Here is a 15,779-nt window from a genome sequence, read left to right on the forward strand (position 1 = left end):
CGTGTTTATGAAGTACGAGCTTATGAAGGACATCAATTATTGTCGCCTAAACTGTTCCTTACGGCATCGAAACAGAATCACAAGAGCAACAATGTTTTTATTCAGCCACATTTTCCCATCTCCAGCTTTTCTTTTTTAACGTAAAGCTATAACCTGAGTAGGTGACATTTTTTTATCATCTACTAAAAAAAAGAGTAATAGAAGTAAAATCTATATTGCTGAAACCTCAAATTTAAAATAATTATGTAGTTACAGAGTTTGTTTATAAATTTTCAATGTGGGAAGTCAAATATCATTTTTTAATTTTTATGTCTATTTCTTTCTTAATCTTTTCCTGTTGTACTTGGTTAATATAGGATATTCTTCCTTTTTTTTTTGGAGGGAGGGCAATTGAATTACTGTGTATCCTGTTCCTTTGAATCCTTTCTTTCACGGTAGTTATATATCTTAGCAAAACAAAAATATATACACACTATGATCTCTTTCTCTCTTTCACCTCAAAAGATCTTCTAAAAAACTGTTGTTTATATTTGAGCTCAGTTATGTTTCACACTTTAATCTTTGAAACTGAACAAATCCATTAATCTCCTGATGCTGTAGATTGGTGGTATATGCAAATGAGTTTCTAGCAATGGAGGGAGGGCTTATTGTAAGCTTTATTTTAAACTAGAATCGATACCAGGAATCTTCTAGAGAAAAGTCAGACTTTCATATAATACGTGGAGTTTTTACCTTTATTTTTACAAGAGACTCTGGATGACTCCTGAGATATGGCAATTTCTACAAAAGACATCCTGTGGACTTCTCATTTTTGTGCCTTTTTAAAAAGTGGTCCTTGAAGATAGGGAACTGGAGGAGTACTTGTAACTGCACTAAGTTTGCCAAACCACTTCCCTTGTAACTCTCAGTTTTCATATACTCATGGCATTTTGCTCCAACATGTTCTATTTAATCTTAGAACAAATATAGATGTTTTGGTATGAGTTGTATAAGATACATAATAAATTTCATTTTAACTTTGGATAATCCATCGGGAAAGAGATACTTGTGGCATCTTAAAAATTAAAACCAAAAAAACAAAATGAATACACAATTCTAAGTACAACGGAGCCAGCTCTTCATTTTCTCTGTGCGAGTTCTGTACGCGGAGCTGTCATGGGATAAAGGGAATCCTGTGGGAAGCCAGCGCACGGTGGTTATTTACTTATTTGGTACCATTGTTATCATTTTACCAACAGGTTCTGGAAGTCAGCGACAATCTGCAGGTGTTGTCAGATTGATTTGACTTTGACTCCTTTTCCATTCTGTTCCTAGCTGTTGAACTTTTCTGATTCATGACTTGCTGAAATGCCAAATTGAATTTAAAAGCTGACTAAAGCTTCTACGTGTTTTTAGACGATAAGTGGGCAAGTTTCCCACCCCTTGGAGCAAAATGGAATTTCATAGGGCCGGGAGGAGAGGAAGGGGTGGCAATTGTGTTACGTGACTGCGTTAAAAGTCTATGACCTGGCAAAGGAGCGCCCAGTCCAGACTGCACATTTCACCTTCTTTCCCTTGTCATTGTATATTCAGTACTCAGCATACTCAGTACCTAGTGACTGACATGTATGTGTATGTGTTGTCTCTATATTTGTAGACTCTTCCTCATGATGAAATCAAGTGGTAAGAATGATGGATCATGTATGAGATTTTTGTTTAAATCATATTTACCACAATATATTGCTCATTAATTAAATTATGTGAAGAATCTATGGAAAAGCTGATAAATGAGTTCACTCAGTCCGGTAATTTTAATGAGCACCTGCTGTGCCTGAAGTAACTAAGCCTCAACTGGCCCTCACTGTCAAGTGTCAACTCTTCTGGGTTTCCATAGCACCCAGGGCAAGTCCTCTCAGTTATTTTCAAATGCCCTTACCCCACTTTGCAGAGAAAATGGAGCCATTGCATTATTTTCTGCAATGTCTACAAACTTTCACACAATTATGTCGTTAATTTCTTCATCCTGTCTCATCACAATGCAAGAAATTAATCCCTTCACCTGTCTCTGGACTCCGTCTTTTCCCAGCTTCTCAAGGGCCTCCCTCTTTTATATCCTCAACCCCTTTTGGTATCTTAATTTCTTCCATCAGCATTTGCCATGCTCAAATGTTTATCATCTTTCAAAAACAAAATTAAACCTCTACCAATCCCTTCCAGCCATCCTACCTCTTTCCTCTTCTCATTAGCCAGACCTATTGAAAATACTATCTCTTTTTATTCACCTCCTATGCAGGCCTTAATTTACTACAATCTGGCTTCCACGTCCCCTGCTCCACTGAAACTGCTCTGACCAAGGTAACACTAATCTCCTTCTTGCTGAGTCCATTGATTTAGAGCAAGTCTCATTTCGCTCTCTGAAGCACTTAACACAGATGACTACTCCCTCTCTCTTGAGATCCTCTCCTCCCCTGCCTTCCATGACACCACACTCTCAATGTTTGTCCTCCTCCTTCTGTTCCCTCTCGGTCTCCTTTACAGCTCATTTTTCTCTTTCTATTTCTCATGTTGGTGTTCCACGTGGTATTTTTTTTATTGAGGTATAGTTTACATATAACATTATATTAATTTCAGATGTGCAATATAATGATTTGATATTTTTATATATTGTGAAATGATCACAACAATAAGTCTAGTTTACATCCATCACCATACAGTTTTTTTTCCTTGTGATGAGAACATTTAAGATCTACTCTCATGGCAACTTTCAAATATGCAATACAATGTTAACTATTGTTACCATGCTGTACATTATATCTCCACGACTTATTTATTTTATAAATGGAAATTTGTATCTTTTGATCTCTTTCACCCATTTCACCCACCACCTGACCCTCTTCCTCTGGCAACCACCAATCTGTTCTCTGTAACTATGAGCTCAGTTGTGTTTTTTTAGATTCCACATATAAGTGAGATCATATGGTATTTTTCTTTCTCTGTCTGTATAATGCCTTCAAGGTCCATCCATGTTGTCACAAATGGCAGGATTTCATTCTTTCTTATGGCTGAATAATATTCCATTGTGTACTTGTATATACTACATTTTCTTTATCCATTCATCCGTTGGTGGACACAGGCTGTTTCCAAGTCTTGGCTCTGTAAATAATGCTGCAATGAACATGGGGGTGCACTTATCTTTTGAATTAGTGTTTCGTTTTCTTCGGCTAAATACCCAAAAGTGGAATTGCTAGATCATATGGTAGTTCTATTTTTAGTTTTTAAAGTAACCTCCATGCTATTTTCCATGGTGGCTGCACCCATTACATTCCCACCAACAGTGCACAAGTATTCCCTTTTCTCCACTTCCTTGCCAACACTTGTTATGTCTTGTCTTTTTGGTAATCACACAACTTTATTCTAGGCTCACTCTCCACGCTCACTCTCCACTACCATCACCCACCTTCATTTTTCCCATTCTGCTATCTCATTCACTTCCATGGCCTTAGTACCCATGTCGTCCATAAACAAATTACTTCTTGATCATCATCTTCAGTCCAAACTAATCCTCAAACATCCAAATCCAAAACTATATCACTCCAGGACAGCTCTACTTGGCTATCTCATCAGTACCTCAAATTCAACATTCAAAACAAAATTCATCATCTCCCCAAAAACCGTCCCTCCACAGTGAATCTCCTCCTTCAGGAAAAAGCAGCAATATCGATCCACTTGACCAACTCGGACATCCAAGCAGCATCAATCTCTCCTTCATTTTTGAGTCTTCAGTTTGATGTAGCTATCATTACGAAACATTTCCCAACCCAAGAAACCCAGATGAGGTGCCCTGCCTATGTGTTTTCATGCCTTATTTCCTCTATCTTAATACTTTACCCCACTGCAGTGGGACTGCCCATTCACATGTTTGCTTTCCCCACTGATCTATAATCTCCTTGAGGACACAGACAATGTCTAACCCAGTATCTGTTGATTTTAAGAATCTAGTATCCAGCACAGTGGCTGACAATGCGGTAGGTGCTCAATAAATATTTATTGAATGAAGATTGCTGCATCAAATGCAATGGAAAATGGGTGAAAATAGTACAAATAAATAGAAGACACAGTATCCGCTCTAAAACCCAGCTCAAAACTTGTCTGGGCATTTATTAAAAATACAGATTCCCTAGCCCAATCTAAGATCTACTGAACTAGCATCTCTGGGGAGGGCCTGAGAATCTGTATTTGTAATAAATATCTCCAGAGAATTCATCGTCAGGCAAGTTTGCAAAACTGTGCTCTAAAGGGATTTGTAGTCTATTTCATGAGTTAGAAAACATATAAGTACATATGACATATATGAAAGTGACATGAAGACTGTACCTATTTTGTAAGTACTGGGTGAACTAATAAAGCTTTGCAAGCAGTACAAAAATTGGTATCTGGCAGGAATATGAGAAGGATAGTAAGAAAGTGGAAATTCATGCTATAGGAAAAGGAAAGCTGACCTTTATTTTACAGTCATGATAAAATGGGAATTATACATTTATGGTGATTTCCATTACAACAAAAGCTTACAGATTTGAAAGTAGTACTGCTTTAAAATTTCTCTCACTGAAGGTTGAGATGAGCCAAATTGAGAAATACAATCTGTTATTCTTAAAAGTATTTCATTATCAGACACAAGGTAAAAAAATCTTCCAAGTGAAACTAAATTCACAGTCCCATTATTACGAAGCCTGTCCTGTCCAGAGCTCCTGAACTGACTCTGTTTTTCCTCATTACCTTATTTTCACCTGTACTTGAGCCATTGAGCTGGCAGCCAAACTAATCCCAAAGCAGTCTCCTGACCTGTCACCAAAGCTGTCCAGGGATGATCGCAGGCACGAGTGTTGAAGTCCCGCATTGTTCCTAGTCTCCACCAACTTCAACCCTCTAATGCTGTTTAGTAGTAAATCAAAAGATAACAGAGAACTGCAGGAAGAGTATCAGGGCGATTACACACTTGGATAACTCTGTCGAGAGCAAAAACAGTCGTCTTTGAGCTGTGAACTATTTTGAACCAATATCGCAAATACGGAATGGAGGACTGTCTCAATAGCAGTTGAAAATGGAAAGAACCTCCAAATTTCAAGGCTTTCATACGTGGCAATAGTGTGACGTAGCTGTTAAAACAAAAAAGTTAACATGAACTGGAGTTATATCTGGAATTTGTCTCCAGTTTGGGATGTTACAAAAAAACAGGAATTCCTACTTGGGAAGGAGGTAGTACTAAATATCCTAAGTTTCCTTCTAATTCTAAGCTGCTTTGTTTTTTATAAGGCTGATTAGGGAAGACAGGATTTATCCCTCTGATATAATTTATCTGTGATATGCTAGATTCTTACTGCAAATAATTATTAAATTTCATATGATTGGGTTTGACTCAAAGAATATCCAAATCTATGTCATAATAAGCTATATGATAACAGGATTCCATCATAGTTCCCCTTGTTGGTGTGGGGAAACTGTCTTGCTTCCTCCGGTGTAGTGTCACTGAGAGTTCAGGATTTCTTTAGACAAGACAAAAGCATGCAAGAGAGAGTACCTTGATCGGTTCTGCCATCATGAAGGGTGGAAATGGGGAGGCCTGGGCCTGTGCACAGGATGAAAACAAAAACGTGGCTTAGTTTTAAAATAACACAGTTTGCAATAACAACTGCTGGTAGTATTTGTGATTAGCGTCAACCTCAAGTACATCTTTTAATTTGGCAGCTATTTTTTTTCCGCAGAGAAGTAAATATCGCCTTTTAAGTCACATTTAAACAACACACGAGATCAGAATCCAATCAAAGAACAGACATGAGAGAAGAGCTGCTTGTGCACTTTTCCAAGAGTGCTCCTGAATAGTCAGGATCTAATTACACAAATGGACCCCAGATATACGGGATAAATGGGACATCTTCTGGGAAGATGTCATGTTATTTGGTCCAGTTTTAGCTGTGGCATTATTATCAAATAACCTTCACTGGTACCCAGATTATATTTTTAATCTGGCTTCTTCGTTCCATGTTCAGTTTATTTTAGTAGGTAGAACCCAGCGTCTTTTTTTCATGTAATTAATATATGCAGAAATACATTTATATAGAATATGTTCCCTGTTCAAATACGCTGCAGCAGGTCACATTCCCCAAAAAACAGACCCAGAAGGAGTGCTGTGACCAGAAGTTTATCTGGGGTGGATATTAGGAGGCACACCCGTGGGGGAAGGAGAGGAAGGGTGGGGCAGCGAAGGAGGGTGGGCCTCTGTACAGCCACAACACAGACATCAGCCAAACCCATAGGGAACTCTGGAGATGGACGGCCTGCAGAATTGCCTTGGATGGGACCAACGGGGCCAGGTTTTATACCCCAGAATGGAGTGGTCATTGGATGTGGCCCAGGATAAGAATAATCTCCAGAATGGGGGCTCAGCCACCAGCACTCTCAGCAGCTGGAGAAATGTTTGTGCAGAAAGTGGCTGTTTTAACAAGATCTAGAAATAATCAAACGCTAATTATCTATCGCTTACTTGAACTATAGAGTAAAATAATACCTGGAAATATACTTTTAAAGGATAAATTTGCTCAGGTAGTCAATGGGTTAAAAGTAACAAACATGCAGGTTGGGAGTCAATGTTCATTTGCACTCCCGATGCTTCCTTCTATGTGGAGGGAGTGTCCTCAGAGTAGCACCCTTGGTCTCAAGCAAACGGAGAAGGAATGACCTTTCTGGTGAGTCCTGAGAAGACCCGGGTATGAGTAGCTCCTTCTGCCTTGTTCCTGGCTTCTTTCTTCCTATGGAGAACAGGCTTTTGATCTGTTCCTCACTGCTATAAGTATGACAGTGCCAGGCCCCACGGGAGAAGCCAGTGGCTGTCCAGTTGTACCCATATTTGTGTCGGTAACTGTAGTTCCAGGGTGCAATATTAGGAAGCCCACACCTTAGCCACATTTTCGAACTAATAGATAATAAAACTAATATTATGATTTCCTGCCTGACTCCTCAGTCCAACTTGGGAGTGAGGAGAAGGGATATTATTTATTAGGCTCCCTCAAAAACTGGCAGTTCTGTGCTGTGTGGATTCTCAGAATTTTATAGAATTTAATTTCAGAGATTTTCATTTTGGTCAGCTTTTCTTCAAAGTTATTAAAAGGGAAAGCACACATCACATTTTGGGTTAGAATGTAAGGAAATGAGACATGGATCTAAATTTCTAGACTTTAGTCAATCAACATCCGCTCTATGGAATTTTCATGGATGTGCAATTCCACTAGTGACAATTGGCATATCTTTTGTGCCCAACCTATGAAACAAACTAATGATTGACTGCCCTTGACACAATGGCCCGAGGATTTGGTCCTAGAGGCATAAGCATCAATTATCTAGAATCTCTCCTTTGCATTGCTTTTGTTCCATCAGCATCATCAATATCCTTTTATCTATTTTAATTCTATTATCTGGAATTTACTTTCTCTCTTGGAGACTTTGAAGTTACATAATGAGGCTTTACTCTTAGTCCCAAAGGGAAAGATTTCAAGGTTTTTCCTATGATGGCTCAGTGACTCATTTTACTGGAGCTTCAAAAACACCAGACGATGTGATGCTTCCCACACAGTATATTTTTTGCTAAATGGGAAATTACCATACTGCCGAGGAAAAGTGAGTGTGGAAAAGTCAGGCGATTCAAGTTCTAGAAAGGACTCTTCCATCAACTTTTGATAAGATCTTAATCTTCACTCACTTATCTCTTCAGTGGGCACTTAGGCTCAAGTAGCTATTAGGAAGACAGTTATATAAAAAGTGATACAGTGATTTCAAAAAGCATTAAAGGATTGTACAAATGCAGAATGCATTTAATGCATGTAAATATAAATATAAATCCATGTTTGTAAGTGTAGGGTCTTTGATGTCTGTATCAGTAAATATATCAGCGTAAAAAATAGTTTTTTGGTAGACTTTGCAAAAGGCAGCAAAACTTTGATCTTCTCTAGTATCTATGTTCATTCAGCAAACATTCAATGTCTGTTGTTCAATAGCCATTCTTCTTGGCCTTATGATTATAAAGATTAAAAGAAAGTAGCCTTTGTCTTCAGGAGAGAAAGACAGACAACCAGATGACTCAGTACAGTTAGTTCAATGATACTATGTTCCAGGCATGTAAGCTTTCAATATATGCTGCATAAATACATAGCGTGGGTTGAAAAATGTTGCACATAACTTGAGAGGGACATTTAACGTACACCTTTAAATGCCATAACCACAATCAGCACATATGGTCATGAACAACAGTCTTTTGATTTTTCATAGATGCCATTGACCAAACATTTGTGAAGGCGTTGTATCAAACCGACATCTTGTGTCAGTTTGATGGGAGCATTTGGGTTAACGTGTTTATTCATTTCCTCATAGTCAAATGAGGGGGCTCAGGTTCTGGGGCCAGGTGACTGGACTGAGGGAAGTGGCATTGTCAGGGTGGCTTTCCTCTGGGAAGTTAAAGGGAACCTCATGGTCCTCTGCAATGAGCAGGGATCTCAATCAGTCAGATTCCATTTATTCTGTGAGCTGCCCACCTCTACATGGGGAGTAGATACCAGAAACAGGAGAGTGGCATGTGTTTTGTTATAACCCCCTCTGTTTTCTGTTCCCCTGACAGGGAAATTCAGGGATTAACTGGGGAGACAGGACAGACAATGGAGGGTTAGATATTTCCCAAGTCAGTTTTCCAAATCCCCATGATGACTACCAAGACCCCAACATATCTCATGATCTACCGATCGCCTAACCTAACCTGTTTTATTGCTTGCCACACGTTCAAGATATACACAAAGTGTTATGCATAAAATAAAATTATTTGGATAGAAATTATTCACTAAATGTACACATGGCCTAAACAACCAGGAAATGTTTAGCATATTTTATTGCCTATTTTTTAAAAATATTTGGATGAATTACTTATTGTTTTCCATTTTAGAAAGGACATACTAGGTGACAAAAGTTCCTTTTCCATCTCTACTGAAACTACATTTCAAAGAATTATTGGCCTCCAAGGGAAGGAGCTCAGGTTTCTAGGCCATTGTTCTTTCCCCTGACTGTAGGACATTGACATTTCTCCGGGAAAATGAGGCTGAAGTCCAGCAACCATCTTATCAGAGAACACTTCTTTTTATAATATTGTTTGAATCGTGCTGTAGATAGCTGGTAGATAGCGTTTGCACACAACGTCATGGTGTAGTGGCACGTGGTGGGTAAGAGCTTGAGAGTTACGGTAACTGATGCTTATTCCCGTCCCGGCTCTGATGCTTACCAGCAGCATGGATTTTTTGCAAGTTACTCTGTTTCCTCAACTGCAAAAAATAGAGATAATAATGCCTTCCTATGTTCCTTTCATTTTTTCCATAAGCATTAGATAAGATAACGTAGATAAGATGCTCACATATAACTAGGGCTCAATAACCTGTAGCTAAGGATTGATCAGATGGTGGTGACAAGGACTACGACAGTGGCAGTGGGATGGTAGTGGCTGTGCTATGTCCATGACCTACCGTAGCAGACAAGTGCGTAATACTTGGCGTAGTCACTGAAACTTGCTGTGTAGTATTGGCACCTTTCTTTCCTTAGATGGCAAGTAATGCACTTCTTGCTTGGAGGATAGCTTCCAATGCTAATTCTAGGAGAAAATGAAAATAAAACTAAACTGAAATTTTGAGATTGTAGTTATCAAAATGTACTACTCCACGTAAAATGACTAATTTACATATTGACATCAAACCCACTTTATTTTTCTGATGCCAATGTCGCTTAGAGTAGAGGGGAATCATTGTATTTTGGTGTAGCCTGATTTTCAGTCCATCTTTGCCCAAAGAGGCACAAATCCTGAGGGAGAAGCCCTCTGTGTTTTCCTGGGGTGGGAGAAATATCTAACACCTCAAGTGGGAGTGAGGGAGTCACTCCTTATAGCCATTACTCTCTTACACTTAACAAGTGGTTGTCAATGCATAGTTCTGCATCGTCCCATCTCTCTTTTTGTACTCCCACAGCAAAATGCAAGGAAAATCTGGCCGTTTCACCAAGAAAGGGGTCCCTATTCTTATCGTATATCTGGAAGGGGAAAATAGTAATAAGCAAATTGGAAATAAGAAACCATAGTTCTATGTGGCTCCTGTGTCTTTCATTCCTTTTGGCAGGAAATATGGGCTCATGGTAGCTCTTCCTGGGAATGCTCCCTCCACACATTCTTACACAAGCCAACCTGCACCTATCACGTTGGGCCTACTCTCTGCTCAGCAGAGCTCTCTGTGTGGTTCCTGAATGGGGTGATTGGCTTTAATACACACACTTCCGGACCTTTGCCCAAACCCTCAGAATCAGAATCTCATTTGGGGCAGACTAGGTGGTATTATGCCAGGGTGGGGCAGGGTCGAAGCCCCGTTATGGCTGGTAAGGTTACCTGTCACACTGCCGTGTTCCTTCTGCAGCTGCCCCTGACCTTGCCTTGGGCATGGTAGAGGGTAGCCAGAGAGGAATTCTCCCCAACAGATAAGAAGCCATGCTCCAGGAGGGAAGAGAGGAATGCAGCAGAGGGAAAATTTATTTTCTCCATTACGGTTGGTATTCATGTTCATATTTTGGTGTTATCTTGGAAACATTAGGTAGGCAGTTAAAAGTAAAGAGTTGAGGTCAGCTTGCCTGGGTACAAACCTTGACTCCAACAATATCATCTGCCTCGTAGAGTTGTGGGGATTGAATAAAATTACGTATGTAAAGCAGATATAAAGGTGCCTGGCATATAGTAGACTGCTGGCCCACGGTAACCATAGTTTTTTTTTTTTTTTTTTAGATTTTATTTATTTATTTTTTTCCCTAAAGCCCCAGTAGATAGTTGTATGTCATAGCTGCACATCCTTCTAGTTGCTGTATGTGGGACGCCACCTCAGCATGGCCGGAGAAGCAGTGCACCAGTGCGCACCCGGAATCCGAACCCGGGCCGCCAGCAGCGGAGCCGTGCACTTAATTGCTACGCCACAGGGCTGGCCCACCATTGTTTTTATTTCCACACCCAGAAGGGGCTATTGAGGACCCTGTTCCAATCACCAAGTGGACCACTGACTGAACTTAAACACTAATTTAGGTCTAGAGATAAGTTACTTTTGATCATAATACACTTATACCAAAGTGAGTTGTACTAAAAGCAATCACACATTATGGGAAAAAATACAATGCTCAGTACAGAGTAGGTTTAATAAATGTGTGTTAAATGAATGAATGTCCTCAATTGCCTCTAAATTTAGTTGAAGGATTTAGTATCATGTTTGTACCAGCATTAGAATTTCTTGGTTTTTCTTTTTGAAAACGAACATTTTGAGTTGACTGATATATTGGGGGTGTATATTTTTTATACTGATGTGGTGTATAACATTCTCTGAATGTTTTATGTTAATTCATAAACTATTTTTATTATATTTCAGGCTTTTAAAAAGTATTCTACATCTCCTGAGAACCCTGACAGATTTTTTTATTCAAATATCAACGTATAAAAATATTAGAGTGAATTGACATAAATTACCTATAGATATTCCTTCTTCCAGGGTAGCCTTCAAATTCGTTGCTAGAATAAAACCTGAAAATGTATTCAGAAATTATTAAATAAGTATTGATAACTAAAGGTGGAAAAATTGTTAGTACTAATACTGATGTAATAAACATTATAGTCCAACATTCATCTAATGAAACTATTTATTAATTGCCACTTATGTACATAAATCCCTGCTGTTCATAACTGAATTTTGTGTACTTACTCTGACTTTCAAATCACAGGAGAAAGATTAAATTATGCAAAGTGCTCTTTTTGATTATAAATATATTATATTCTAATTCATTAGTTACGAGCCACACAAAATAAACTAGGATATTTGACTAATATTACCCTTTTCCTTTTCAAGATTAGCAGTTTATTGGTTTCTCTACGCTGTAGTATTCAATTTTGTCTATGGTTTTGAACACATTTTGAATCTATTTTACAGAAGCCCTGACAGTAGATAAATTTGCTATAAGTCAGGAAACTCACCCACACTGGGGTACCACACAAAGGGGCATGTTAATTTACCCAAATGCAAACCAAGTCACAAGAAAACATACTGTTACTTACGTATCCGGGTCCCAGTTCTAACCTGCCTTAATATAGCCATGAAGTGGGAAATCCAATTTAGCGACATAATTTTCACTCCTCTGTTGAGTTCATCTGAATATCACAAAAGTAACTGTCTTTTTTTTTTCTTTCTTTCTTTCCTTTTTTTTTTTTTTTTTTTAGGATGAACATAATAGGGTGTGAAAAGTTTGGAATAGAAGAACCAAAATTGGGTTACCAATTTTTAATTCTCAGGTCTGTTCAGCAGCCCAGGTACTTCTATGTCCTCACTGACTTAAAAACGTTGTTACTCGGGGCCGGCCCTGTGGCATAGCGGTTAAGTGCATGTGCTCCACTGCTGGCAGCCTGGGTTCAGATCCCGGGCACACACCAACCCCACCACTTGTCAGGCCATGCTGTAGTGGCATCCCACATAAAGTGGAGGAAGGTCAGCACAGATCAGCACAGATGTTAGCTCAGGGCCAGTCTTCCTCAGCAAAAAGAGGAGGATTGCCATGGATGTGAGCTCAGGGCTGATCTTCCTCACAAAAAAAGAAAAAAAAACCTTGTTACTCCAAAATGAAAAGAAAACGAAACGGAATACAACTATTTCCTGGTATTACATTTATCTTCTTAAGTGGCATCCTTCTGCATGTCTTTACTAACTTCACCTGACTCCAATCATCACTTGCACGTGCCTTTCCCACATTATCCCAAACCACCTGTGAATAAGCTACTCAGTATCTTTTCCAAACAGCCCCCTGCAGTTTTCTTGTTATGTCAAAGGTTTCACTGTCTTCATCTCTAACACTTACCTCAGAAGCCACTATCCCTATTCCCTCACAGCCACTAATTCACCAGTCCTGTTCAGCCTCCATCTGTCTTGCCGTCTACCTACCCTTCCTCTCCTTCGTTTAGTAAATATTTATTGAACTCTGCTTCTGTGTCAAACTCTATGTCAAGTGCCAAGGAAGCAGAAAAAGGAGGCATAGTTTTCCTCTCAAAGAGTCCATATTGTATTGCCATTATTCTAGTTCAGGCCTCTATCACCTCAGGTCTAGATTATAACCATAGCTGGGTCTTCCTGCCTTCAGTTTTCCCCTATGTCCTAAACACATTATGCCTGAAATTAATCTCCTCTCTGTCTTTATCTTGTCACTTAACTTACACTGGTGACTTTTTTTTTTTTTGGTGAGGAAGGTTAGCCCTGAGCTAACATCTGTTGCCAATCCTCCTCTTTTTGCTGAGGAAGATTGGCCCTGGGCTAACATCCATGCCCATCTTCCTCTACTTTATACGTGGGACCCCTCCCACAGTATGGCTTGATAAGCAAGTGTAGGTCCGCGCCTGGGATCTGAATCTGTGAACCCCGGGCCACCAAAGCAGAGCACGCGAACTTAACCACTATGCCCCCAGGCTGGCCCCTACACTGGCGATTTTAATGGCTGCTCCATAGAATGTCCAAACTCCTTTGCTGACCATTCAAAAAATTCCATGGATTGGCAATAGGGTTCTGACCAGTCCAGTGAGCCTAGACTATTGATCTTCCCCTCTTGCTCCTAGAATTCCAGCTAACGGTGGGTGGATTCTGAGCATTAAGAGCGTACCCTGGGTTTAGACTTTATTAGAAGTCAGGGAAAGGAACTGTACATTCTTGATTATAGAAGTTTGATCATAAAAGATTATTTTAAGATGGTTTATCTGGACAGTATACAGGATGGACTGAAAAGGGAAGAACTGGAAGAAAGAAGTCTCATGTTGAGGTTAACAATAAAAACCTTAGATTTAATGTGTTTTGGGTTTGAATCCTAGTTCTGCCACTAACTATGTGGCCTTGGCCATGTTAATTAAATTTCTGAGTATCAGTTTTCTCCTCTGTAAAACTGGTATAATCATTTCTACTTTACAAAATGTGGTACACAGTAATTGCTCAATAAATGATAGATGTTCTAGATAATACTCTTCAACTTATATAACAGTGAGACACTACAAAGAAATTTCCATGTCTGTGGACTTTTGAAGGTCACTCATTGCTTCAAATGCTGAAGAGTAAAATTTGCCTGTACAAGTTACTATTTTAAAAATTTTATACTTTTTATATAATTACCTACCAAGTATCAGGAGAGAAATGACCACTTACTAAATATTCTTTCCAAAAGGAAATCATGCTGACTAGTTATTAAAGAACACGGAATCTTAATGAAATTATAGATGTCTGAACTAAACTATAGAGTAAGTGGCAAAAATGCTCTTAATGAAAAGAGCTGGTGCAGCATCAGTTGTACGTCCATCAGGGCCAATTAAAACCTGAATGGTGCATCAAGCTTCATGCAATACTTACAGTGAATCCTGCGTTACTCTGAATATATTTATGGCCTCCCACTTGCCACTTGTAATTTGAATAGCATTTTCCTATAAAAAGACAAACATTATGTTGTGTGAAGCCGAGCGTTATTTGAGCAACCTCAAGTGAATGATCTTTGAGGAGATAAATCTTGGAAGGAACGTACCACAGTGTCTTTGATATAGTGAATATGTTTGTAGCCATCCTTGTCGCTAAATATTTTGTAGTATGAAATAGCATCATAGCTGAAAACTGGTGTTGAAACAAAGAACTGAAAGAAATTAACAGAGGTTATGTTCAAAAGAAAAACCAAACTAAAACTACAGATTTTTTTTAAAGCAATGTCTAGTGATAATAATAGGAACCAGAATGCCTTGAATCCCCTACCTTCCATCACTCACATCTGAAATTCCATTCTTTCAGATAAACAGCTTTTCTAGTAATTCTAACAGGCACTTGCGCATTCCAACTACTGCTTGATTGCTACTACATACCCCTGGGTTTATCATGTTATATTTGATTGAATTTCTATGTTCTGATGTTATGTCATTTGAAATAGAATTAAAAGAATGCCAAATGAATGTTGAGATTTAACCAAGTCCAACTTCAAAATGTGGTATTTTACCAAAGTGTAACTCTCATTAAGGCTCCTAGCCCTTTAATTTTTGATTTGTCTGATGCCAAGCACCTAATGCCAATGATTCAATGAAGACATTTTAAAGATTAAAATATCGTGGCCTGCTAGCCACAATTTTTAATGATAGGGAGGGACTTCTGGACTCAGAAAAAAATGTTAGCCAGGACAAGCAAGTGGCAGGTTTCCTCCTTGAGCTCAGGGACCATAGCAGACCTCATTGCTTACTCTGACCTCTTCCCAGTCCCCCACTGTCCCCCTGCTGGGAATCAACTTAACGACCTAAGAAGTCTCTGACACTCAGCTCTAGCGTGATCTGGAGCAGAGCAAGCCATGCCTCAAACATCCTGAATGGTGCAGATAACTAAAATCCTGCAAATGTCCTCACACCAAATTTAGGTAACAGTGTCTGTCATTAAAAAAAATAGACTCATCTTACATTTGTTGGCTTCTTTTTTTACCCTGGTCATTGGGTTGTGAAATGACAGTAAAGTGGTGAAAGACCTACATGAGGGAAGAGCTACGCTACATCATGCAGAGTAGATATTCCCATAAACAATCCCAAACCAGCTCTCTCTAGCTTGTGAGAGAAAGCTCTAGAGTGCTTTCACATGACTGTGAAGCAAGACTTCAGCTCCTTTAGAACTGACCAAGCGACAACAACCAAAACAATACCAGTATCTTTT

General features: G+C 39.1%; 1 protein-coding gene across 1 annotated transcript in view; it reads right to left on the reverse strand.

Annotated features, from left to right (window-relative positions):
* The window catches only part of FAP (fibroblast activation protein alpha), a 71,096-nt gene that overhangs the window by 18,262 nt on the left and 37,055 nt on the right, over positions 1-15,779 (reverse strand). The window contains 5 exon segments of the mRNA XM_058548619.1: positions 5,558-5,605; positions 9,534-9,658; positions 11,555-11,608; positions 14,457-14,527; positions 14,626-14,730. Coding sequence (XP_058404602.1) covers positions 5,558-5,605; positions 9,534-9,658; positions 11,555-11,608; positions 14,457-14,527; positions 14,626-14,730 — 403 coding nt within the window.

Source organism: Diceros bicornis, chromosome 10 (assembly GCF_020826845.1).
Source record: "Diceros bicornis minor isolate mBicDic1 chromosome 10, mDicBic1.mat.cur, whole genome shotgun sequence".
NCBI classification, from domain to species: domain Eukaryota; kingdom Metazoa; phylum Chordata; class Mammalia; order Perissodactyla; family Rhinocerotidae; genus Diceros; species Diceros bicornis.